General features: G+C 49.0%; 1 protein-coding gene across 4 annotated transcripts in view; it reads left to right on the top strand.

The window, feature by feature from the left end:
- PSIP1 (PC4 and SRSF1 interacting protein 1) overlaps positions 1-26,475 on the top strand; it is a 546,371-nt gene extending 519,896 nt beyond the window's left edge. For all 4 annotated transcript variants that reach the window (XM_078675914.1, XM_078675912.1, XM_078675916.1 and 1 more), the window contains one exon: positions 25,804-26,475. In XM_078675914.1, the coding sequence (XP_078532040.1) occupies positions 25,804-25,873 (70 nt within the window). In that variant the 3' untranslated portion in view covers positions 25,874-26,475. The remainder of the gene's footprint in view (positions 1-25,803) is intronic.
- Positions 26,476-27,765: the final 1,290 nt, after the last annotated feature.

Genomic DNA, 27,765 nt, shown 5'->3' with positions numbered 1-27,765 from the left:
GAAGATCTTACGTAGCATGCGCAGGATGTTGAAGCACGACGAGGAGACGGCGTTGACTTGTCTGGTCATGGAGAGGGAGGAGTCCAGGATGAAGCCTAGGTTGCGTGCGTGGTCAGTTGGTTTGGGTGCGCTGCCTAGGGCGGGGGGCCACCAGGAGTCGTCCTAGGTGGAGGGTGAGGATCCCAGGATGAGGACTTCCGTCTTGTCAGAGTTCAGTTTCAGGCGGCTGTTCTTCATCCATTCGGATATCTCTTTCATCCCTTCTTGAAGGTTGGCTCTGGCGGTGGCGGGGTCGTTGGCGAGGGAGAGAATCAGCTGGGTGTCGTCGGCGTAGGAGATGATGTTGAGGTTGTGCTGGCGTGCGATGTCTGCGAGGGGGCTCATGTAGACGTTGAAGAGGGTTGGACTGAGCGAGGAGCCTTGAGGAACGCCGCAGATGACTTCGGTGGCTTCAGATCTGAACGGGGGGAGGCGGACTCTGTGTCCTTTCGGCGAGGAAGGAGATGATCCACTCCAGTGCCTTCTCCTGGATTCCGACATTGCTGAGTCGCTGCACTAGTGTACGGTGGCAGACAGTGTCGAAGGCCGCGGAGAGGTCTAGGAGGATGAGGGCTGCTGTTTCTCCGTTGTCGAGCAGTGCTCGGATGTCATCGGTGGCTGCGATCAGGGCGGTCTCGGTGCTGTGGTTGGCCCGGAAGCCGGACTGCGAGAGGTCGAGGGATCCGTTCGTCTCGAGGAAGGCGGCCAGCTGCTTGTTGACGGTCTTCTCGGCGACTTTAGCAGGGAACGGGAGCAGCGAGATGGGGCGGTAGTTCTTGAGGTCGGTGGGGTCAGCTGATGGTTTCTTTAGTAGAGCGCCGAGTTCGGCGTGCTTCCAGCTCTCCGGGAAGGTGGCGGTGTCGAAGGAGGTGTTGATGATGATGTCCCGCAGGTGGGGTGCGATGACAGCTTCGGCCTTGTTGAAGACGTGTTGAGGGCAGGGGTCGGTAGGAGATCCGGAGTGGATGGAGTTCATCGTGCGGACGGTGTCTTCGGTGCTGATCGGGGTCCAGGCGCGGAGGGTGGTGGTGGGGGGCGGTGGTTTAGTCGTGGCGTGCGTCGGTTGAGTGCTGAAGCTGTTGTGTATGTCCGCGATCTTGTTGTGGAAGTAGGAGGCGAGGGAGTTGCAGAGGTCTTGCGAAGGGGTAGAATTCTGCAATGGATCGCACTCCGCTAGCCCCTCCTCCGGGTCGCCCCTAAGCACTCTGGTATTTGAAGTGCGTGTAGTTCAAAGAATAAAAGTCAAGTTCATAAGTGGTTCACCAAAGTTGGTGCGAGTAGGTACTCGTTGTTCCCAAAATCTCTAGACCCAAGACATGGCTCGGGTTTCGGGATAGTTTCCCTCATCAGTAGAGAACAAGTATGGGGTGGATGAGAAGGCCGCCAAGTAACCGTCACAGGCCTCGATGCCTCTCTGGCTTGCAGGGCGTCTCCAGAAGCTCGTCAGCTTGGCGCTCAAGGGAGCGATAAGTAGAATTCTGCAATGGATCGCACTCCGCTAGCCCCTCCTCCGGGTCGCCCCTAAGCACTCTGGTATTTGAAGTGCGTGTAGTTCAAAGAATAAAAGTCAAGTTCATAAGTGGTTCACCAAAGTTGGTGCGAGTAGGTACTCGTTGTTCCCAAAATCTCTAGACCCAAGACATGGCTCGGGTTTCGGGATAGTTTCCCTCATCAGTAGAGAACAAGTATGGGGTGGATGAGAAGGCCGCCAAGTAACCGTCACAGGCCTCGATGCCTCTCTGGCTCGCAGGGCGTCTCCAGAAGCTCGTCAGCTTGGCGCTCAAGGGAGCGATAAGTAGAATTCTGCAATGGATCGCACTCCGCTAGCCCCTCCTCCGGGTCGCCCCTAAGCACTCTGGTATTTGAAGTGCGTGTAGTTCAAAGAATAAAAGTCAAGTTCATAAGTGGTTCACCAAAGTTGGTGCGAGTAGGTACTCGTTGTTCCCAAAATCTCTAGACCCAAGACATGGCTCGGGTTTCGGGATAGTTTCCCTCATCAGTAGAGAACAAGTATGGGGTGGATGAGAAGGCCGCCAAGTAACCGTCACAGGCCTCGATGCCTCTCTGGCTCGCAGGGCGTCTCCAGAAGCTCGTCAGCTTGGCGCTCAAGGGAGCGATAAGTAGAATTCTGCAATGGATCGCACTCCGCTAGCCCCTCCTCCGGGTCGCCCCTAAGCACTCTGGTATTTGAAGTGCGTGTAGTTCAAAGAATAAAAGTCAAGTTCATAAGTGGTTCACCAAAGTTGGTGCGAGTAGGTACTCGTTGTTCCCAAACGTCTTGCGAAGGGGTGATGTTGTTGTTTCCGGCGTTGGGGTTGGAGAGCTCTTTAACGATGTTGAAGAGTTCCTTGCTGTTGTGTGCGTTGTTGTCCAGTCGTTCCTTGAATGCGGTTTTCTTGGTGGCGTGGATGAGTTGGTGGTGTTTTCGGGTGGCGAGCTTGAGGGCAGTCATGTTGTCCGGTGTTGGGTCTCTGCGCCATGTTCTCTCGAGGGCTCGGCAGTTCTTCTTGGAGCTTTTGAGTTCGTCGGTGAACCATGGGGCTTTCTTGGTACCGGGTCTGCTAGGCGGGGTCTTCAGAGGGGAGAGGTCGTCTGCGCAGTTGCTGATCCACTTCGCGAGGTTGGTGGCCGCCTGGCTTGGGTTTGTTGCGCTGGTGGGTGGGTTCTTGCTCAGGGAAGTCGCGAGCTGGTCGGCTGTGATCTTGTTCCAGCTTCTGCGTGCAGCCTGTTGCTGGTGGTGGTGGATCATGGTCCTTCTGAAGCTGAAGTGGACGCAGCTGTGGTCCGTCCAGTTGAGTCCTGTGGCGTGGCTGAAGGCGATGTCCTTGCAGGATGAGAAGACGGGGTCGAGTGTGTGTCCGGCGTAGTGGGTGGGGGTGTTAACCAGTTGCTTGAGTCCGAGGTTGGCGAGATTGTCCAGCAGGGTGGTGGTGTTGCGGTCGTTGTTGTTCTCCAGGTGAAAGTTGAGGTCCCCGAGGAGGATGTCGGCGGAGAGGAGGGCGTGCGGGCTGATGACGTCGGCGATGTCTTCGCTTAATTGTGTGCGTGGTCCCGGGGGTCTGTAGATGAGGGTGCCTCTGAGGGTGGTCTTGGGGTTGATGTGGACCTGGAAGTGCAGGTGCTCGGCGGGTGCGAGGGTGTCGTCGGTGTTGGTCGTGACGCGGATGGTGTTCCTGTGGATGATGGCGATGCCTCCTCCGGTCTGGTTGATACGGTCCCTTCGGATGATCTTGTAGCCGTCTGGGATGGCGATGGCGATGTCGGGTGCTGAAGAGGCGTTCATCCAGGTTTCCGTGAGGAAGGCGACGTCTGGTGAGGTTGTGTCGAGCAGGTTCCAGAGCTCGATGGCGTGTCTGTGGATGGAGCGGGTGTTGAGCAGGATGCATTTCAGGTGGCTGCTGCTGTTGCTCGTCTTGGTCTTGCTTGGTGCAGGAGTATTGCTGGTCCGGATGCAGGTGAACTTGCAGACGTTGCAGCAGAAGGGTCCGTGGGTGCGTCTCGGGGTGGCTCGGTAGCATCCTGGGATTCGTCCGGCGTTGAGTGCGTTGAGGGTGGCGGCGTCGTATGTCCGGCGGGTGGGCTGGGGTCTGCAGGGGCCAGGGGTCCTGGCGCTGGGCGCGGACGGGCGCAGACGGGCTTACCTTTGGCGCACCTTCGGCGCTCAATCGGTGCTCCCGCTGCGCGCGTCTGCTGCGCGGTCGCTCTGGGGGCGTCATAAGAAGGGGGACGAGAGGGCGGGTCAGCTGGGCGGCGAGAGCGGCTCGGCCAATGGGCCGGTGGTGGGTGGGACCTGTGGCGAGCTGCGGCGGGAAACTGGCGAGCGGGCGGCTCTGCTGAGGCTGGGCCGCTCGGGGGGACAGGGGGGCGTCTGCGCCGAAAAAAGGCGGCAAGGCTGGCAGGCAGGAGCAGGAGGCGGCAGGAGGAGCGAGGGGGTGACCAGGCCTGGTGAGAGGCGCAGTGGTCACTCCCGAGCACTCCTTGCTGTCCCCTTAAGAAGGGGGACGAGAGGGCGGGGCGGTGGGAGCGGCTCGGCCAATGGGCCAGTGGTGGGCGGGGCCTGTGGCGAGCTGCGGCAGGAAACTGGCGAGCGGGCGGCTCTGCTGAGGCTGGGCCGCTCGGGGGGACAGGGGGGCGTCTGCGGCGAAAAAAGGCGGCAAGGCTGGCAGGCAGGAGCAGGAGGCGGCAGGAGGAGCGAGGGGGTGACCAGGCCTGGTGAGAGGCGCAGTGGTCACTCTTATGTAACCACTTATTCTTCCATCGACCTTGAGTTTTACATATATAAAACATATTTAATTTTCAGGAAAAACACACATTCACTGGATTATCTCATCAGTGATGTCATGAGTGATGTCACTGACCATGTCATGAATGATGTAATATGTGACGTCATCAGCAGTGCATTGCGGGCTGGCGAGTTATAGTTAGCGGAACTAACTATAACTGTGGAATTGCAATGGTTTTGTACGAGTGAAATGTCCAACTAACTATAACGCCCCTGAAACCTATGTTTTATTTCAGTGACCATTTGACCCAAGTTTTAATAAGGACCAGCTTCCTTTAGTCTAGTGGTTGGGTCCGGAATCGTAGTCTTTGCATTCTTTTTTTTTTTTTTTAGCCCAGGTGGGCGTCGACATCCTACCTTTAGGTGTACTTCCTGTGACTTCGGCACGCTTCTCGCGGAAGCTCCCACCTATGGGCGCCATCTTCAGATTCTTTTTTCCACCGTTGGGTCTGGATCGTCGCCGAGAGGTTCCAGAGTTTTGGAGAAAAGAAGATGCAGAAAAGTCGAATTTTGCACGGAAAAGTTTGGAGAAGATGGCGAGGAACAACACCATCAAGCCGGGATGACGAAGAAGAAGGAGAACTTAGAAAACTTCGACGTCCAATGGAGAATGCGCACACAGGGGGCCCCCTGAGCGCAAGAAATGGACAAGACACCTTTTAGGTTCTGCTGTAACTGCCACCACAAATACGCGCAGAAGGACCAGCACCCGGTTTGCAACCTCTGCCTACCGGTCGACCACAAGAGCAAGGACTGCAACGCCTGCTCCGCCTTCACACCTAAGACTCTCTAGTGAAGAGCCAACTACAACATGCAAGGCAAGGGACAACCGCCATCGCTAAGGGACCTGGGACTCTCTAGCGACGAGGAGGACAGCGTCGCCGGACAACACGACGACTACACGGTCGTAGAGACCGATAAGAAGACTTTTAAAGAGGTAGGAGAGTCGACGACCCCTAAACCCCGGCAGATCCTCGAAGGTCTGAGTCAGCCTCTCGAAAAACAGAGTCTAAGTCCTCGAAGGGAGCACTGGCGCCAAAAATCTCGACGACCGCAGCTGCATCCAAGGACAAACAGCCCAGCGGATCCTTCGAAAACGACTCCCAGGCGGCGAAGACCGGCGAAAAGCCAAGGTCTTCGAAGCACGTCCCCGAAAAGGAATGATCGACTTCGAAGGAGAAGGACCCGAAGGTCGCTTTGGCGTTGACAAAAGACCCGAAGGTCATGTCGACGAGTACGTCTAAGAGATCGGCCGAACCGTTCGCCGCCGAACTGGAGAGAAAGAAGAGACTGCTCGAGGCCGAAATGGATAACATCCTGCAAATAAAGGAGTTCGACGAAAAGATGAAGAGGTTCGCGATTCCGTCGAAGCCAAAGACGGTGATCGTTGAAATAGAAGAGGATGACTTTGATGCCGAAGGGCCGCCGAAAAGTCCCAAGACCTAGGACTATCTAGAGGAAAAAGTCCTCTACTACGAGGAGGAGGGCGACGATGATCAGCGGAAGACCCTCGACTCTGCATCCTCGGGGACGCAGGACCTGGAGTGCAGGACCTCGACACCGAAAGCCCAGAAGAGCCCGTGGACATGTACCCTTCGAGGCCTTCGCAGCCAGATGACATTGGCGTCTATAATATGGTCATCAAGAACGCGGCAACGGCCTTTGGAGTCAAGCTAGATAAGGAAAAACCAAAGGCAGACTTCCTCTTGGAGACCCTGCGCCCCACCCAACTGAGGAGCCAGTACCTCCCCATGCTTGAGTGTCCTGGCCCAAGGGAAAGAGGCGTTCAAGGAACCGGCAACATGCAGGTCTGTCTCGCCTAGGACGGAGAATAAATATAAACACTCCTCTAAGGATCCTCCCTACATCCGGGGATCCGTCACTGCGGATTCCATTATTGCGGCGACCGCCAGGAAAAGGGCAAATGTGCCAACAACATCAGGCCCACCACCAGACAAAGAAAGCAGGAGGATGGACCTACCTGGGAGAAAGATGGAAAGAAATGCAGTGATGCACTGGCGCATGGCAATCTCAGACGCCCTGTTGAACAGGCACCAGTACCAAATTCTGGACGAGATCTGATGGCTGATCAAGCACCTCCCAGACGAGTACCAACAAAGAGCCTCACACCTTGTGGAGGAGGGGAAGAATGTGGCAATTTCATGCCTCAAAACAGCCGTGGATGGGGCTGATACGTCCAGCAGACTTATGATGTTGGGAATCACGGAGAGAAGGCAGGCCTGGCTCAGGATCTCAGGCTTCAAGCCAGAGGTACAGCACAACATTCTAAGCACCCTGTTCAATGGGGAGACACTGTTTGGGGCGCCGGTGGATGAAAAGCTCACCCAGCTCAAGAAAGAAAACTAAACTGCAAGATCCATGGGGGCCTTACAATTCAGGGGGGATGATAAGGGGTACCCCTACACTGAGGCCGAACGGAAGAGGGAAACCAGCCAGGAACGTCACACCAGACATTCCAGCAGTCCCACCAGGGTGACAGCCAAACACAACAGGGACAGCAAAGACAAACCTGGCAGTACCAGCCAAGGGGCCAGTCCTTTCGCGGGAGGGCGAATGGACATGGACAAACTAGAAGAGGGGGCCAACAACCCACCTCAAAGTGACTCCGTCACGCAATACGTGCCCACCCACGTAACACCTCCAAGGGTGGAGCACAACAAGACCAACAGGGTTACACGGACCAAACATCAACGAACATGTAATACCAGTAGGAGGCAGGCTAAGTCATTTCTTCCGGGAGTGGAAGAAGGTAACCACAGACAAATGGATATTCAACATCATACAGTTCGGATACTTCATAGAACTGGAAAAGACACCGCCAAACAAGAAACCAAAAAGATAGGCGCAGTTAGGAAAGGAGCTAGAGCTACTTCAAAAGGAAGCGAAGGAACTCCTCCAAAAGGAGGCCATCGAACCAGTACCATACAGAGAAAGGAACAAAGGAGTGGCTGCAACAACAATGGTCACAAGTTAAGGGAAGATCTAGTGGTTGTAACGGACGCAGTGCAGGAGGAGATATTGTGGTGGAACAAAGAGAACATAACAGAAGGGAAGCCTGTAACACCACCAACCCCAACGGTGACCATCACCACAGACACATCCCAGATGGGATGGGGAGCACATATGAACAAGCTCAGGGTGAGCGGTCTGTGGACCCCTGCAGATGCGGTCAAATACATCAACTACTTGGAACTAAAGACCGTGTTCCTCGCCCTGAAGGCCTTCCGGAAAAAAGCTGTACAACCAGAGAGTGTTGATCCAAACAGACAACACAACAACTATGTTCTACATAAAGAAGCAAGGATGAAAACACAATTAGCCCCGCTATCAAACCTAGCACAGGAGATATGGAGATGGGCCATCCCACTCAAAATGAACCTGCTAGCCATACACCTACCAGGGAAGGACAATGTGGAAGCTGACCGGCTCAGCTGACAGACATCTGCATCCCACGAGTGGGAGCTCAATACACAGGAAACGCAAAGGCTATTCAGAAGGTGGGGAACACCGACGATAGACCTATTTGCAACTCACCGGAATGCAAAATGCCGAAACTTCACATCCAGGCAACCAGGGGAAAGATCCCTGGGGATTGCCCTATGGATAAGCTGGTCGAAAACATTTGCTTGCGCTTTTCCACCGATACCACTGATACCCAGGGTACTCAACAAGTGCGAAACCAGCAACATGACACTAATACTGGTGGCACCACAGTGGGCAAGGCAGACCTGGTACTCACAAATAATGGATATGGCACAGGGGCCACCCCACAAATTCGGAAAAAGAAAATACCTACTCTCCATTCAGAACGTAGAAGTACTGCACCCAGAGCCAGAGAGCCTCAGCCTAGCTGCATGGCTTCTGAGGACAGAGTTTGCACACCTAAGGCTACCAGAGAGCACCCTGTGGGTGCTACGGCAGGCAAGGAGATCTACAACACGAAAGTGCTATGTGGCAAAATGGACCAGGTACACAAAATGGTGCAGTAAGAAAAAACTGCACAAAAGGATGACACAGGAATCAACGGTGCTAAGATCTCACACACCTGCTGGAAGCAAAACTGAGTTCATCCTCGCTGAGGGTACACCTAGCAGCGATAGTGGCCTACACAAGAGGAGAGACAGGAAGAAGTTTCTTTACATCACAAGTAGTAAAGAGATTCCTGGAAGGGGCAAAAAGGATAGCACCACCTAAAAGGTTGCCGCTGCCGGCATGGAACCTTAATCTAGTCCTAACAGAACTTATGAAGGCACCTTTTGAACCCATCCATAAGGCCACACTACAAATGCGAACAATGAAGACAGCATTTCTGGTGGCTATCACCTCGCTGCGCAGGGTAAGTGAGCTGCAAGCCCGAACACTACAAGAACCCTACATCCAAATACACAATGACAGGGTGGTAATGAGAACAGGCCCACACTTCATGCCAAAGGTGGTGTCCAGGTTCCACAAGAACCAGACAGTACAAATACCAAGCTTCTTTCAGAAACCATCCACAAGCGCAGAGAGGGCACTGCACACTCTGGAAGCTAGAAGAGCAGTAAAGCATTACATGGAAAGAACTAAGGAGCACAGGAAAACAAAGCAGTTCTTTGTGTCCTTCGCAAGCAGTTTTCTGGGTACGCCAGTAACAAAGGGAACCATTGCACGATGGGTCGCACAAACTATACAATTCTGCCTCAAACAGGCAGGCCAAGAACTAGCAGAGTGGGCACGAGCCCACTCTACCAGGAAGAAGGGAGCAACAATAGCCTTCCTGGCTAACACACCCATTCAAGACATATGCCTGGCGGCAACATGGGCTTCAGTGCACACGTTCACTAAGCACTACTGTGTGGATATACAAATGAACAAGGAAGCACAAGTAGGACAGAAGATGCTTCAACATATATTCAACAACCAATGCTCATCTTCCACACTGCCGCCACAAACCTAACAAACTGCTACAAAGTCTATGCACAGCATAGTGAATCCATAAAGATTCATGCTGCAAAACGAATAGTTTCTTACCTGTCGGTGTAGTTTTGCAGCTTGAAGATCTTTCTGGATTCACTAGCGAACCCACCCACCTCCGCCAGAAAGATGAGGCAGGAGAAGGAGGTGGAAATAAGGAGCACAATATACAAACAGACGCCTTTAAAAGACAAAGCGGAAAAATCATTTACTTGGAGGAAAAACTAGAAAATATTGCCAAAGGATTCACAAACCGAACACAAAGAAAGAAAAAAGAATCCGAAGGTGGCGCCCGAAGGTGGGAGCTTCTGTGGGAAGCGTGCCGACGTTACAGGAAGTACACCAAAAGGTGGGACGTAGACGCCCACCGGGGCTGCAAAAAAAGAAAGAAAAGACTACGATTCCGGACCCAACCACTAGACCGCGGAATAATGCACAGCATAGTGAATCCAGAAAGATCTTCAATCTGCAAAACTATACCGACAGGTAAGAAACTATTCGTTTTAATCCAGAAGTGCAATAAACAATAGTTAATGCTACCTTTGAGAAGGAACATATTTTTGTCCCTCATGTGGATGAAGCAATTAAATAAATGAAAAAAAACACAAGTGGCAAAATCCATGGGAGACCTTCTGTCACCCACTAACAGGGGCTCCTTTCGCCTTTCATTTTATAGGGTGGGCTCCAAAAGTACATCCACAGATGCCAGCACATCTTCCTATAAAGCTCAACATAAATTCTGCCCTTCTAGAGGATTTTACAAAGGTAGTTACAGAGGGAACAATTTTAAGGGTAGAGGCACACCAACACGTACCTCCCCATCTCTCAACAAACAGGGACTTGATAGCCATTCCCCAGATCATACACCTGTCTGGGGAAGACTGCATATATTTCTTCCCATTTGGCAATCAATAACATCATATAAATGGGTGTTGGACATTATCCAACATGGTTATTGCTTTGAGCTCACCAGCAATCCTCCAGATATCCCACCTCACATTTCACAAACTCTCCAGAGCACCAAGAACTGCTCAAACAAGAAGTACTTGCTCTTCTAACAAAAGGAGCTATAGAACCAGTTCCAATACGCATGGGGTTTACCCACTTTACTCCCAATCCCAAAAAAAGCAGTTCTCTATGACCAGACCACTATTAGATCTCACGCCTCTAAACGTATACATACAGTCAGAACACTTCCATATGGTCACACTTCAACAAGTGCTTTCCCCTCTTACTGCAAGGTAACTTTGTCAACAACCGACTTAGGCGGCACATACTCAGTCAGTCATCAAAGCTTTATTCGAGAGTTATACTCATAAAAGCACAAACATACATTTAAAATACATCATTTAAAAAATTGTATCCTAATTATACAAAAAGTTTTTAAAAAAATGTGCAGACATAGACAATAATAAAAAAACTTTGATGCATGATTACACAGAAAGCACAAAAATACCCCAATCCATTTGCTTTAGTGAGAATTGCCCTCCGTCTAATAGACCATGCCCACCCCAGGTACTTTGCTGTTGCCAAGACAACGGCATGTCGGTGGAGGTACAAAATATTCGTAGTGCCTCAACACCCCTAGATGCCCCTAAGTTTCTACAGACAGGGGCTAGCCAGACTTTTCTCGGGGTGGTGTAGGCTGTACACCTAAATAGAAAGTGGCCTATACTTTCGTTTGCTACACCACAGGCTGGGCAGCAAGAGTTGGAGGAATTCCTCCACCTGCCTGTCAATGATCTCAAAGGAAGGGCACCTGATCTTAACTGGAAGAAGAGCTTCCTATCTCTGGGATTAGTGATGCTGTCCCAATATGGTTCCAAGACAGGATGCAACTTGACTTCCCAAAAACGCCCCGTCATGGAGTCATATCTGGTTTTGTTCCAGGTCTTCTAGCTACCCAGTCCCAGTATAGGGCTTTAATGGTATTTTTGCTTGGGAAGGCTTCCCCAGATGGATTATCCCATAAATTTGAGAGGCCAAGATCGCCTAGGGCAGTCCTGAGATGTTTTAGCCAAACTATCTTGTGGAAAGAATCAGCATTGATTATGGCCAAGGACCCCTCTGCATAATGCCGAATCTCCGGGGTAATCCAGAGGCGTCTCCAATAGAGAATCGGGCGCAACCTCGCTAGGTCACTAACTAATCATCTCCCTAGATCAAGACCAAGTGGAATAAGTGGTGTACTCTGAGGGAGTCCTATAATTCCCCATAAAAACCTATTCTCGGATATCTGCAAGGGGAGGAGCTTCCCAAATCCCCACAGCTCTGCCCCATAGAGGGCAGACCCAAGAGCCTTGGCTTCATATACAGCCAAGACGGGTTTTATTGGTTTGGTCTTTGATTTTTTGTTCCACCCGAAGTGCCCCCGAGATCTGTTGGTGCCTCAAAACCGCCTTATCTATGTGCTGCGACCATCTCGAGTCGTTTGCTATCTGTATCCCAAAGTAGGTAAATACAGTAACCACCTCAAGCTGACAGTTGTTCAGGAATATTTTTGGCCAGGGTTTGCGTTTTGATGTAAAGGCCATCAGCTTGGTCTTACCCACGTTGACTTCCAGGCCATGCTCCCTGCAGAAGAGATCAAAAATATTCAGAGCTCGCTGCAGGCCGGCTGGAGTTTTGGATAGAATTAGCGTGTCGGCGAACATCAGGATCGGAACCCTGAGGCCCGTCAACGGAGGCGCGTCTACACTGGCGTCCAGCATCCGAGCCACTATCCCATTAATGAATAAAGAAAAGAGCAGGGGAGCCATTGCGCACCCCTGTCGCACTCCACGTTCGACCGGGAAGTCAACAGAGGATTCGCCATTCATGCCCCATTGGACTTTGGCGAAGTTACACTCATGCAGCCTCATTATCAGGGTAAGTAGCTCTGCAGGAAGACCTATTTCGCTCAAAACTGCCCAGAGCTTTCTCCTTGGGACCAGGTCGAAGGCTGCCCGCAGGTCAATAAAAGCAACATACAGGCTGCCTTTGCCAAGCACCACCGTCCCCCACTGTAGCAGAGCAAAGCGAAACACCTGGTCGACTGTGCTAATAGCCCGCTGAAAACCAGCCTGATAGGGGGACAAGGCATTATTCTCGTTAACCCAATCCATTAGTTTATTTACCACCATCCTCCCTACAACTTTTTGGACAGTGGCAATCAAGCTTATTGGCCTGTAATTAACCGGGAGAGACCGATCCCCTTTTTTATATATGGGTATGATGGTCGCTCCCCTCCATAGTTCAGGGACAGCTGTTCCCTTTGCAATAGCATTTCCCAAAAGGAATATATATCTGACCCACCTCGCCTTATCATTTAAAAAGACATCAGAGGGTACACCATCCAAACCCGGGGCCCTTCCCCCGGGGGCAGTGCATATTGCGACTTCGGTTTCTTTAAGGGTAAATAAATTCTCAATAGGGAATACAGCTAAAATCGCTTCCACATCCTTAAACTCTGCAGTCTCAGCATATTGGGGTTTGAAATGATCAACCCAGGCACCCTCAGCGACGTTGTTATCGGGTTTATCTGGAGTGCCACCTCTACCCCACTTAACAATATTCCATAATAACCTCGAGTCCTTGGCCCCCGAAGCCTCCTTTAGTTCCGCCCAATGCTTTTCGTCCCATGTTTTTTTTGCTAGGGATAGGCTAGCCCTGCAATGCTTCCTGGCACTACTAATCGCTTCCCTGTCCCTGTTCCTAATTGCACTACCCAAGCTTAACCTGGCTTCCCTGCACTGATGATTAAACCACTTGGCTAGTTTGGGTGGTTGTTTGCTATTTGACTTGCGGGGCCTCTGGAAGTGCGGTTTTAAAAGGGAAAAGAGCTTGTCATGTATGTCAGTTATTTCCCTAGACCCTGGGATTACTGGGTTTGCATCCTCCATAGCGGCGATTGCAATGTCCACCTCAGAACTTATAAATGCCATAGATTCTGCATTAGCCAATACACTCGGCCAGTTAAGTCTGCGCATGTCATTGGCCATAACAGGTAGTGGACCGTCAGTCGGTTGGAGATTCCCTGTTGTGGCCAACCACCAGTTATGGGTCACACAGAGAGGATTGTGATCACTCTCCAATCTGCCCTCAATTTCCATGTCGCATACCAACTGCCACAAGTTTAGGCTACAAAGGACATAGTCTATCCGACTTTGGCTACGACCATTGTCGAATGTGCAAGCACCTCCCCTATCGCTCTTCGTTCTCCCATTTAGGGCTCTTAGTCCCTGTTCCAGGCAGATGGCATTCAGTTGTATTATGTCTTTCGTCCACCGCCTGACCGGAGCCAGGTTTAAAGCTGGAATGCCCCATTGCATGTCTTCCTCACACCCCAAGGGATCATCGGAGGTGTCGAGTGGTTCGAAAGTCCTGTTTAAGTCACCAGCTACTACAACTTTATTTCCCAAGGACTGCTTTTCCAAAAAAGTGGATAAAGCCTCTAAAATGGGTGAATTCCCTATGGTACTGCCCCTGGCATAGACGTTATAAATGTCTAACCTTCCCCAGTGGTCTGACGCCATTCTTATCATTTGGATATCCTTGCAACCCAAATCCATCACTTTAATTGTTGCTTGCAGGCATTGCCGTATCCAAATTGTAAGGCCTCCCATCGGTCGACCCCTACCACCTCTACTAGCCGGGATAGCAAAGTTTAGATAGCCAGGAAGGAATATGGGATCGCAGGCCCATGTCTCTTGGAATAGACATACATCAAAACCATTGATGAAGTCTATCCAATTTTGGGATGCCAGCTTGCTACTCAGCCCCGCGATATTCCATGAAACCATCTTGCCTGAGCAGGAGCCATCTGTAAGAGCTGCTCCTACAGAGGACACCCCAGAATCGCTTGTTAAAATTCCTGCGTGCCCCTCCCCATCTCTATTTATATACTCATCAATATGTACAACCTCCTGTATGCCAACGGTACTAGTTAAAATTAGATCCTCGTTTTCGGATACCCCAGGAATTGGAATAAACTCCCCACACATTGCTTCAGAATTCACAATTTCCCTATTAATAATAATTACATTTAGCTCCACATTTTCGGTTGTGAAAAGAGTTAATACAGACTCCCCACACATGTCCCCAAGATTCATACCTTCCCTATTGCTCATGGTATAATCATAGTTAAATTCATCGTGACCCGCACACTGGAGATTATTTCCGTTTGGTCAATTGACCCACCCCGGATCTGCCATCACTTGAAAACGATTATACGTTGGTACATTACAATAGTTGCTCTGATGGTAAGGTGCAGTGAAAGGAACAAATCCTGGAGAGGGGAGATTATTGTAACAACCTACTTCAGGGACAATGCCAAATTGAATGCCTGATGGCCTTGGGTAGAAGAATGTTAGGTCGACAGCACCAATTCCAGCAATACTTGTGCCCCAATTTTGCCTTGTAATCATACGTTCCACCCTGGGATCTTGAAAATTGACGACTATACAATCCCCCTCCAAGCGCTTAGGAGTACAGCCTATCCAGTCTGTCCTTCTTACTCCAATAATCAAACCATCCACTTCCCTGGGCAATGGTCTATTGATCCTTAGCCAGTGCATCGCCTTGTTTTTCAGCATCTGGAAGGATTCTCTTTGCCCAACCTGCAAAGGTGGTACATTGGTGAGGACGGCGACAAAGGGGTAGGAATCCGGAGGAAGATTCATAGGTGGTATCCTACGAGGCGCACTCGTGGGAAGTGTATCAGGTAGACTAGGGGCAGAAACAACAGGGCGGGTCGTTGGAATGCTCAGTGGGGCTTGGGGATTGTTCAATACAGGATTACCAGTTTTGGATCTATCTTTAATACCCATGGCCACAGTATCTATGCGCTTTTTGGGTTGGGAAGTATTGCTACTTTGGTGATCCGGTAGATGGAAATTAGTCGTAGGGACTTGTCCCGTCGATTGAGGCCTATTTAGAATAGTGGCTACAGGGGGAAGAGGCTCAGCGGTAGATGCACTATTTGCCAGCCCACTTGATTTGGGAAGATTGTTACTATCCCCCGTCCTAAAATGGGACTTGATTAAAGATTTGGTCGAAAAGAAATTGTCTAGGGTAGCCTACTCGAAGTGATCTAATCGATCTGCTAGTTTGTTGACTCGTTCTTCGATGGGAGTCAGGAGAGACCTCATCAGCCTCTCCAACTGGTGGAGCAGGGGTAGAGCAGGAGCTGGAGTCTCGGCTGATCCCATCACTGAAGGGTCACTAGGATTAGCTGCAGAGCTAGCCGGGATGACTCCATCCTTAGCAATCTCGACACCATCGGGGGCCACCCCATTAGGCTTGCAAGGAGTACACAAGCCTGTTCCAATTTTCCTTATTTTTTTGGGATGTTTAGGGAAACAGCACTTTTTCGGGGCATTGCATCTTTTTCTTTTAGTGCACGATTTGTTAGTAACCACATGAAGTGGCACACTCGATTGGGCAGTATTTTCCACGCTAATAGGCAAATCAGTTAATATAATAGGCGAGGTAGGAACCAGGATGGTCCTATCATCACCCGCAGGAATGTTAGTCGTTAGGCCAGGTGACTGGGAAAAAGCATAAGGTGTTTCTAGTACCACTGGCAGGGTAAGAGATGATAGGGGAGGACCCAGTGCCGGGAAACCCAGCGATGGCCGTTTCTCCAAGGGAATTTTAAGGAGTTCAATAGATAGCCTAAGCTCAGCGCGTCGCTCCGCCAAAGCAATCTCTTTATCAATATCTTGAGTTGCCGGCTAAAATATTTGTCTAGGGGACCCAAGATTGTTGACCCCACCTCGGGCTGAGGGGAACTTTGAGCAGGGGTAGTTAGAGGGGAAGGCATGCTTAGCAGGCAGTACACTTAAAAGAGGGAAGAAAACGATAAAAGCCAAAACAAGATTTCTCAAGACACAGGGACAAACTTGTGACAATGGTCCGTAGGTTTAAGCAAATCAAGATGTCAGAGTGGCTTACAAGTTAAAACAATGGCCATATAGCAGTAACACAATGTCAGAAAGTGGGCCTAGCCCAGCCTCCTGCAGCCGCAGACGGCCCGCCCTTGTCCCGGGCTTCTCCCGGGACGCTCCCGCGCCGCGGGAAAAGTTGATTTCAATTATAGGCAATTAGTTAGTGGGGCGGGGCGAGCAGGGAGAGCGGCCAGGTGATGCAGGCTCGGGTTTACCAGGACTCCTGGGAAATAGAGTCCTTGTCCCGACGCTCGCAGCCCTGAACACAATCACGCACCCACAGCTGTCAGTCCAGGGAGAATACCCACGGCGCTGCGGGACCCGCGGAGCGGGTTCAGCGAGGTATGGCAAGAAAAGCTGGAATGCGCCAATAACAAGAACCACAATCCAAACCGGTCAGCGGTAGCGTCCCAAAACCGTTTGGCCAGCAGGGCTTTTGAGTTTGTTGGTGGGGTGGGGCGAGCAGGGAGAGCGGCCAGGTGATGCAGGCTCGGGTTTACCAGGACTCCTGGAAAATCGAGTCCCGTTCCCGACGCTCGCAGCCCTGCACACAATCACGCACCCACAGCTGTCAGTCCAGGTCCAGGGAGAAAACCCACGGCGCTGCGGGACCCGCGGAGCGGGTTCCGCGAGGTATGGCAAGAAAAGCTGGAATGCGCCAATAACAACAGGAACCACAATCCAAACCGGTCAGCGGTAGCGTCCCAAAACCGTTTGGCCAGCAGGGCTTTTGAGTTTGTTGGTGGGGCGGGCAGGTGATGCAGGCTCGGGTTTACCAGGACTCCTGGAAAATCGAGTCCCGGTCCCGACGCTCGCAGCCCTGCACACAATCACGCACCCACAGCTGTCAGTCCAGGTCCAGGGAGAATACCCACGGCGCTGCGGGACCCGCGGAGCGGGTTCCGCGAGGTATGGCAAGAAAAGCTGGAATGCGCCAATAACAACAGGAACCACAATCCAAACCGGTCAGCGGTTTCACATTCCTATTCACCAGCACATCACAAATACCTCTGATTTGCTGTAGCGGGAAAACACTATCAATTGAAGGTACTCCCATTCGGAGGAACTACTGAACCCAAGGTATTCACCAAATGTCTAGCAGTAGTAGCAGCTCATATAAGAAGACAACACATTCATGTCTTCCCATATCTAGACGATGCACAAAAATCCCATTGTCAACCCTCAGAACTGCAACCTTATCTAGCCACAATGCTAAACACTCAAACAGGTTTATCCTATCCTAATGCTGCCAGAATTCATGAATTTTAAACACTGCTACTACAATTTCAACCAGTATCCAGTGAGAACTTTCTTGCAACCTTTAGGGATGATGGCATCATGCATTTCCATTGTACCTCGTGCAAGATTAAATATGCGTCCTCTACTAGAATGCTTAGCACGTCAATGGAATTAATCAATGGGTCAACTGAAAGATCAAGTGTTGGTAGATAGCCGCAACCCATCGCACTCTGTAGTGTTGGAACACACAAAGTATCAAAAGAGTGGCCCTTTATCGACCATGTTCCACAAATCGTGTTCCCAGCGGACGCATCCCTTACAGGTTGGGGTGCTCATCTACAACATATAACAGTTCACGGTCTATGGGACACCAAACACAAAGTCTCCACATCAATTACTTAGCGCTTCTAGCTGTTCACCTGGCGCTAAAAGCATTTCTACCTCACCTGATAGAGGAAGTTGTCCCAGTCCGGACAGACAATATTGACAGCTATGTACTTAAACAGGGGAAAGGACATTGTACAGTTATCACGCCTCTCTCAGACCATTTGGCGTTGGGCAATACATCACAAAATCCAACTGCTAGCATAACACCTTTTAGGGACGAACAATGAATTAACCGACCTCCTCTGCAGGATCTGACAAGTCCACAAGTGGGAAATCCACCCTCAACTCCTCCTCACATACTTCTATAAATGGGGTTTCCACAAATAGATCTCTTTGCAACAGCTCAGAACTCAAAATGCCTACACTTAGCCTCCAGGTTCCCACACCCTCAATCCGAAGGCAATGCCATATGGATGAAGGGGTCAGGTATATTTTTTATGCTTTTCCGCCTCTCCCTCTTCTTCCATTTCTGGTTCGGAATCTCAGGCAAACATCTCTCACCCTCATTTTGATAGCTCCCACATGGACTCATATGACAACCATGGTTCACCACACTACTGGATCTTTCAGTAGTTCAACACCAGAAGCTTCTCCTCACCTCAAACCTTCTCACTCCGAACCATGGAAAAATCAGACATTCAAACCCCAAGGAGCTCAATCTAGCAATTTGGCTCCTGAAGTCATAGATTTTGGATACCTAAATCTATCATCAGATTGTATAACCATCCTTAAAGAAACAAGAAAACCTACCACTAGAGCATGCTATGCAGCAAAGTGGAAAAGGTTTGTTATATATTGTAAGATCTAAACAATTGAACCACTAGATGCGTCTAGACAAGTTATCATTTGTTATTTATTACATCTACCTTGTGCAGGCCGTGCATGCATATCCACATGCTTACACCTTGCAGCAGTAGCTGCATATCTTCAAAACCGACAGCACGTATCTTTGTTTAAAGTGCCAGTAATTAAAGCCTTGATGGAGGCCTTAAAAGAAAGACATTATCAAAAATTCCACCTGCATGGAACCTTAATATTGTTCCAACTAGGCTTATGGGTTCACCCTTTGAACCATTACACGAATGCCCACTGCAATTTCTTGGAAGGTTTTTTTTTTAATTGCGATCACTTCACTGAGACGTGTCAGGGAGCTTCAGGCAGTTATCTTAGAAGAACTATTTTTCCAACTCCGTCAAGATAGTGGTTCTTCGCACTAACCCAAAGTTCTTTCTAAAATGTAGTCTCTGCTTTTCATATTAACCAATCAGGTGTGTTACCGGTATTCTTCCTTCAATCTGATTCTGTAGCAGAATGAGCTCTACATACATTAAATGTCAAAAGAGCATTATTGTATTATATTGATAGAACAAAAGATTTTCGCAAAACAACTTTTTGTTGCCTTTGCTCCCCCTCATAAGGAAAACCTATCTCTAAATCTTGTATTTCTAGATGGATTGTTAAATGTATTGAAACGTGTTATATCACACCTAAAAGAATTTTGCCTATACCTCATAGAGCACATTCTACTCGTAATATAGGAGCATCCATGACCTTTCTAGGTAACATTCCTATAGCTGGTATTTATAAAACAGCAATATGGTCTACACCAAACTCATTTACTAAACACTGTTGTGTGGGTGTATTAGCACGCCAACAAGCTAATGTAGACAGGCCGTCCTAAAAACACTTTTTCAAACAACTGCATCGCCCACTGGTTAGCCACCACTTTGGGAGAGTACTGCTATACAGTGTATGCAAATCATGTGTATTTACAGCACACATGCCTCAAATGGATTATGTTACTTAGCCTGTAAGAATCTGTTCCTTGGCATGTAGAGCTGTAGATGCACATGCGCCCTACCTCCTCCTCGGACATCTATGGTCGTTGCAGTTATTATTATTCATATTGTACACTCATGGACATCTCTATGCTACAATTATTTACTCCATTCGCACCCTCTTGCGGGAAAACAATCTAACAATGGAGTTGATGCCCATGCACACTATTTCCGAAAGGAGGAGTCACATTATTACCTCGGGACTGGAAAAGACATCTTCAAACAAAAACAACTTGCAAACATCCAGACCCAATACTAGATGGCAGGAGTATGCAAAGCATGTGAATCTGCAGCTCTACATGCCAAGAACAGATGCTTACAGGGTAAGTAATATCATCCTAATTGCTTGAGCACAAAGAACAGGACTGTGCCGCATGCAACTTATTTAAAACACTTGAAAACACTTGGAAGCAGATGAGATCTGATACTAGCCCACAACATAGAGATTGCAGCTGAGGCAGAGTTGTCCCCTGAAGAAGCCCACCAGCTTCACAACAGCAAGGGTGAGTAAGACGGCAATGCCACAAACAGATGAAGGTAGGTCATCGCCATCACACACGAATATGCGTCTGATGAGCCCATTGGGGGAGAAGAGTTGGATGGGGGGGGGAGGGTCAAGGAAACCACGCACCAGACTTTGCTGCCCAAAATGAAGAGGACACCAAGGGCCATGAGTACAATTGACCCACTCCACTTACAAAAAAAATCCCACATTAGCCTTTTCCTCAACGCCGCTGTGTGCCACATCCCTCTGGTCGACACAGAGAACACGCCTCATAGCCGAGACAGGACAGGCAACAAGGTCTACAGCGACGCATGGAGCAGACACCAGGCCGACATCGATGCAGAAACCACCATCAACCTCGAGCCACACCTCGGAACCGACAAAACAACAATGGGATGCTTCGGTACCAGACAAAGCGGTACAAAAGGGGGTGGTGATGGACAGAGCATCTGAACCAATCAAACACTCACACCCAGTCAACAGATCTGGGTTTTATCCATCACCGTTCTTTAGCCCACTCTGCCACCCCAGTTCAGACATGGCCATATGCAAATCAGTCTGACCATGTGCCTCATGGGAACAGTCCAGCCCGAACTGCCAAGCCATGCATTCCCTGGACCGGACTCAAACTTCCTAGGACCGGTTTCTGGCATTACAGCCATCTTCAGCCAGGCTTGCTTGAATCCAGTGGCAAAGTGAGCAAGGGACTCACGTCTGAGCATACCCTGCCAACTTATGGCGAACAATGCGGTACAAAAGGGGGTGGTGATGGACAGGGCATCTGAACCAATCAAGCACTTCACACTGTCTGAACTGGGGTGGCTTGGTGAGCAAAATATTGATGGATTAAACCCAGATCTGTTACTGGGGGTGAATGTTTTGCCATTGTGCAACATTCCGTGCATCATCTTGTGTGTTTTTCGGTACCAGACAGGCAATCAGAACCAAATAAGCTATCAGAATTGAGCCATAAGGATTTGAAACACGCCTCGACTCAGACTAAAACGGAAGTTCATGGTCACTCTTTGACACCGAAGAAACCTTTGCTCCAAAAAACAGAAAAACACCTTTCTCAGCAACTACAACAATACCAGATAAATGGGCTATGTGTAGGACAGTGCCCTTTTTTGCACGGTTACTCCCCTGCTTTTTGCGTTACATCTGATGCAACCTTACGTGATGTGCTCTGGGTACCTGCGAATCACGTACCCAGGGCCTGTGTTCTTTCCCAAAACTGTACCTTCGTACCCACAATTAGCACATCTCTAGCCACAGGTAAGCTCATTGCCAAAGGTGCCAAGGGAAGTCCACTAAGGGCTGCAGCACCTTTTGTGCCACCCTTAGAGGCCCTGTACCCTACCACCCACACACTGCCATTGCAGGCTACGTTTTTTGGTCAGAGAAAAGTGAAGAGTCGACATGGCACATATATATCCCTGTGTGCCATGCTTGCAACCCACTGCCTGGGCCTTGGTAAGTCACCCCTCTAGCAGGGTGCACTAGTCCTCAGGTGACGGTACAGTGGCATGAGCCTTAACCCCTACAACGTCTAAGTCCGTTCTTAGACATTGTAAGTGTAGTAAAGCCATAAAGAGTAGAAGATCTGCTAGTTGGTCATTACAAACTCCTCAGCTCCATAATGGCTTTACTAAAAACTGAGATATTTGGTAGCACACTTCTCAGCACAATAAACCCACAATTATGGAGAAACATGACAATCATCTACTCTCCACATTCATCGAGTCCCACAACATGCACAACCCCTCACAAACGGGCTTTTGCCCCAGTCAGGGTACAGAGACCGCCTTATTAATGGTTGTGGAAGAATCAAGAAAGAACCTGGGCGCAGGAGGCTCCACTGCCATAAATCTCCTTGACCAGAGGGCAGCCTTTGACACGGTAACCCATCAAATTTTGATTCACCGTCTCAGGAGCATCGGTGTGTCTGGCACCGCCTTACTATGGCTCCAATCTTTTTTCGAAGACAGATGTTTCCAGGTATTTGAAGGCTACACCTGCTCAAAACCCATCCCCTCCAGTGTGGAGTCACTCGGGGCTCCTCCCTGAGTCCAACCCTTTTTAATATTTATATGTCCCCATTGACGGATATTACCTCCCCCTTCGGGATTCACACAGTGACATACGCCGACGACACACAGCTCGTCATTGCACTTAACCTGAGCACCAAGACGCCTACTGATCTCCATTCTTGCCTTGAAGAAGTAGCAAAATAGATGAGCCTATCCCATTATAACTCCACGGCGACAAAACCGAACTGCTGCTGTTGGGCAACCACTTAAAATTCTAATCAAACAGCATGTGGCCATCCTGTATGGGTCCAGCACCATCCCGAAAAACAGATCAAAAGTCTTGGTGTTTGATTAGACCGAGAACTATCATTTAAAACGCAAGCCAGGATGACGATAGCATCTTCTTATGGGCTCTTAAAAATGTTACGTAAGGTGCTTCCCCTCCTACCCAGCCAAGTCAAAAAACTGCTGGTCCAAGCTCTAATTCTGTCCCGAATAGATTATGGCAACGTCCTCTACTTAGGCGCCCTTTAGCTCAGCAGTTATGAAACTACAGATCTTGCAGAACTCTGCTGCAATGCTGCTTACTGGGACCCCCAATCGGTGCTCAGCAAGACCTTCTTTGTGTGCCCTCCATTGGCTCCCGGTGCAGGAAAGGATCCATTTTAAAGCCCTGTGTGTAGCTCATAAGTCTCTGAGAGGAACCGGTCCTCCTATTATCAAAAATCTGATCCGTCCTTACAGAACCAATAGAAGATTACGCTCAGATGAGATTCACTTAGCAGTAATACCCAAGATCAAGAAAGCCAGAAGCGGGGGACGGCTCTTTTCCTACAACGCTGCTGAACTTTGGAATCCCCTCCCACTGAACCTCCGCAAAGAATCCAACCACCTCCCGTTTTGATAACATCTAAAGACCTGGCTCTTCCCGTAGAGGCGGGCTCCCCCTCTGGTTACTGTTATAGCACTGGGATGCCTCCGGGTAGCCATGCCATTTATAAGAACCCTTTTCATTTCATTTCACACTGATGCCAGTGTGGGATGAAATGTAAAAGGCACTTAGAGTGCATCTTAGAGATGCCCCCCTGAAAAATGACCAGCCCTGGTGTAGATCCTGAATGGCTGGCTGTCTGCCATTTGCCACCACCAGACAGGTTTCTGGACACCAGGATAGAGGGCCTACGCTCTGAGTCCAGAAACAAAGCCCATCCTGGGCAGAGGTGTTGTGCTTCCTTCCCTAGGATGGGCTGGGTCCAAGAAGGGGAAGATTCAAAGGCCTTCCACCTTTGTACGCGGTCCCTGCGTTTTGCTGCCCCCAGCAACTGGCTCCCACTGATTCTGCCCCCACTTTAAGCGGGAAACCCAACTAGGAGTGCCCACCTTTGCGAACACCACCCCTCAGTTGGGGGAGGCGAGGTGAAAAATACATCTCAATCACCTCCATCTTGAAGATGAGGGAGCCCAGCCAATTAGGAAGAGGATCGTGCCCCCCTGCCACTGGAGGGGGGGTGTACCCACCCCAATAAAGGGATCCATTGGCCCCGACCTGCAAACCCCTTTTAATGCCCCTAAATTTGGTATTGTGGGGCAACCCTGAACCTTGCATCCTCAGATCGAGGAAAAAAGGAGGACTGAAGAGCTTTGCTGAACTAGGAAGAGGACACCAACTGCTTTGGCCCAAGCCCTACTGGCCTGTCCCGACTCCGACCTGACTACAGCAAAACGATGGCTTCTCCAGCGGTCCGCCAGAGCCAGGAGGACCTGCCTTGCGCTCCCCTTACAGACTGCTTTGAGCACTGGATTTGCTCAACCACAGAATCTGGATCCAGGTGGCTGCGATTCTGCACCCGATGCCCATAGCCTGACCTGAAGTGGTCCAACACCATGAGGAGGTCTCCCCAGCGATCCTGACCTGGAATCTGGTGACTTCGGACCTCCCTCAAGCTTCAAGCCAACGCCTGCAGCCTCAGACTGAAGGGTTCCCTGGACCGCGACCGGAGCTGGAAAGAAAACATGTCGCCAAAAGACACCCCTGCACTCAACGTCCCACAACCCTGGGAGGCCCAACCAACTGTTTCCAGTCATCCCCCAAGATCCCAACTTACCTCTCTCTCCAGTGGTCACCTTCAGGAAACCTCCATGCCCGAGCCTGCTGCATCTTTTCGGAAACGGAGATCTCCATCAGAATATACAGGTTCCCCGATGTCGCTTTGGCACTCTGCAACTGGCCTCCCCAATGCCACTGAGGGTGCACCTTTTGTTCTGGCCTAAACCCCCATTTACCCTGAGCTTAAGTCCAGGAGCTTTGCTCCCACAACCCCCTGGCCTGCTCGTCAGCAGCCACCAACCAGAGGCCCCCTATCCCCCATTGGAAAACATTGGGCCTCAGCACCCCGCCGCCCTAGTGCCGCTGAGGGTGTAACAAGAGTGCATCCTTGACCCTGGGGGACCCCTGAGTCTAACCCCAGAATACCAACTCCCACAACAAAGTACTTACCTTTGAACCGATAACACTATTTTTCTCAATCGGATAATGTTGACTGTTTTTCTATGAAAAGTTTTTAAGTGTGGAGTTGAAAAATCTAAGAAATCCTTTTAATACTGTACTAAATAACAAAAACGCTCTTACTTTCCTGTTTATGGGAAATGTACCAGTGTAGTATCCAGGTATACTACACTGTAAGAAAAGTTATCTGAATGTAATGTACTTGTCATTTTACTAAAACGCCCATTCAAAGTATATCAACTGTATTTCCAAAGCAATGCATTTCTCAGTAACAGTATTCGAAACAACGTGCATATACAAGTACAATCCAAACTGTGTTACAGCTGTATATTTACTGCAAAGTATAACTTACCTGTGCCAGGCTTGCTTGGTTCTAGGAAACAAAGTAACTAAAAGAATATTTTTTTATACAAAAACAATTGGTCTGAAGTTCAGTCTTTGAGTGTGTGAATTCATTTGCTTACTGAGTGTGTACAACAAATGCCTAACACTGTCCTCTGATAAAGCCTTACTACTCGACCACACAACCACAAATATAAAGTGAGGTGCTATCTACTTTACCTCTGACTACCTTTTGGGTTCCATTGAACTCTGTGCACGCTATACCACAATTTGGTATGGTATCTACAGAGCCAGCTTCCTACAAAGGTGGACAACTGTTAGCCAAAGTTCCAGTGGGCCAGGGATATTCTAGCCCAATAAGTGTAAGTTAGCCCCTTCATTTACCAGTGAAGAGCTAAAGGTGTGGTTCTGGGCACTCGCATCTGTCAGTGGTCTCTGCTCGGTGTTAGCCTTCATGGAAGCACTACCCTTGGCATGGTGGTCTAGACCCATGCCAAATAGAAAGTTAGCACCCCTGACCCTGTTGGTCATGGTGGGGTTACTAAAGCTGTGGGTAAGTAGGGACTTGGCCATATAAAGCTAGAATTTGCAGAGGTGTGCCCCTGAACCCATAGCAAATGCCCTTGCCAGTTAAGCAATGCAATGTAGCTTCTCAGACGTCACCAAAGTGATTGCAGTATTCATATTCTGCAAATGAGTGGCCATCACTTCTAACCGTTTTTTTCTGTTGTCTAGGAAACCTGGTGGACCCATCGCATCTGAACCTTCAAAACAAAGTAATGAAGACTCCAGCTCTGAAAATTAACATACCTAATGTAACTTCTCCATCATGAACACGGCAAAGTCCATATTCTGACAGTTGTGCAGCTAAAACATTTAAAGACTATTAGAAGTTTTAAATATTTTTATTAGTAATTTGATGGTTTAAAGAACATTGTGTTCGTCCAACACACCTGTTTTTTGTTTTTGTTTTTTTTTCTTTTGTAAACCAAAGCGTCTTTTGCTGGTTGTTTGTGCAGTATTGAAAGAAATACAGAACTTTAAAGTGTTAACTGTTGTACATGCAGGAAAACAAAGGTATTCTATGTTGCAAGCTTATTCCTATGCTACTTGCTGTAGATTTAAGTGTGCAAGTCACGAAGTAATGGTACCAAACATTCAAATTATGTTTTTTTTTTAATATCAAACTGCATACCTTGTATGCATTTACCCATCCCAATACACTGACACTTTACATTGTTAAGTAGTTTGTATGGCATCAAAGAGTAGCTTCTAATTTTATTTCTTTTTGGTTTTCTAAGAGTTAAAGTAATTTTTTTATAGCAATGTTTTTAATCCTATATCATGTGTACTCATTGTGTATTTGTGGGTTATTTTTTATAAAGAAATTGTTGTGATTTTGCAAAATTGTTGTATGGTGCAGGTTTAGACTGAAGTGTAAATAGATGTTTTACAAAAAAACTATTGTTTTAGATCATTTAGTCCGTGATTACTTGAGTGACTGACTGTAGTAATTAGGTACACTTCTTGACACAGAAGTAAGGTTGAGACTTAATTGGTGACGTAGTGTCGATGTTTCTTTCGGTTCATTAATTTAAACATTGGTTCCCTTTTTTTGAACAATGATGGAAGCTGCAAAACCTTAACTTACACAGCATGGCATACAGAGCTTTTATTGTGGCGGATGAAGTAGGTATTGCCATAGGTTTACAGTTTTACTGGTTAAAAATGGAGGGCATTCTAGTTAACACTTTTTGCTTTGGTTATTTCACCTCCTTAACATTATGTAGAGTGTTTGCCTAGTGTTGTTTCTGATGGATGCCTAACTGCAGATTCCTGTCCTTTTTAATTCCCCTAGGCCCATATCAGATCTGGATACATTTTCCAGCAAGCGCTCTCATATCAACAGTTTGTGCCATCATACTTCGAAGATGCCTCGCCTCTGTAAGTGACAGCAGGAAGCTGTCTATAGGTGCCACCCTTCAGTTTTTTTTCTGTGCCCTACAAAAGGGGCACAGCTATGCACTAGCATGTGGGACCTGGAGTTACACTCCGTAATGTTTGTCAGTGCTTTACTGACCTCCAATATTTTTTTCTTTGACAGTGCCCTAGGGAACTATCCCCACTGAAGACCGTAGTCTTCACGCCATGCCACACCTGCAGGAAGTAAATGTGTGTTACAGATCTGCACAGCCTGTGTCTTTGGCATATTTGATCCAGACAGATGCTCCCTGATGCACCCAACGGTCATCAGAGGGGCGGGAGGCGAAGCTTTAGGATACACATGCTGTGCATACTCCTGCCATTTAGTGTTGGGCTTGGACATGTGCAACTTGCTTTTGTTCATTGAAGTCATTTCGAGTCATGATTCACCACCTATATCTGGTAATGTGCTTTGACATCAGCTCCATTGTTACATTTTTTTTCTCTGCCATCTGGTTCCACAGCCCCGAAGGTGTTTACCTAGTGCTAACCTGTGCGAGCTGCTCACCTCAGACGGACCGGCATCAACATGTTCCCCCACCTCCACAACTGGCTAATCAAGAGCATTGCATGGCTGCAATGCCTAGCTCACACGCAGGTCACTGTACACCTCCTATACTGTTCAGGTTTCATGATAATTGTAACCAGATCTAAGCTCCAACCCCACCAAGAACAACCCTTCCTCAGAGCAGTTCTCGACTCCCATGTAGGAAA

Source organism: Lissotriton helveticus, chromosome 2_1 (assembly GCF_964261635.1).
Source record: "Lissotriton helveticus chromosome 2_1, aLisHel1.1, whole genome shotgun sequence".
Taxonomy (NCBI): Eukaryota; Metazoa; Chordata; class Amphibia; order Caudata; family Salamandridae; genus Lissotriton; species Lissotriton helveticus.
The sequence above is the reverse complement of the archived record's forward strand: the minus strand, read 5'-3'. Positions and strand labels throughout refer to the sequence as shown.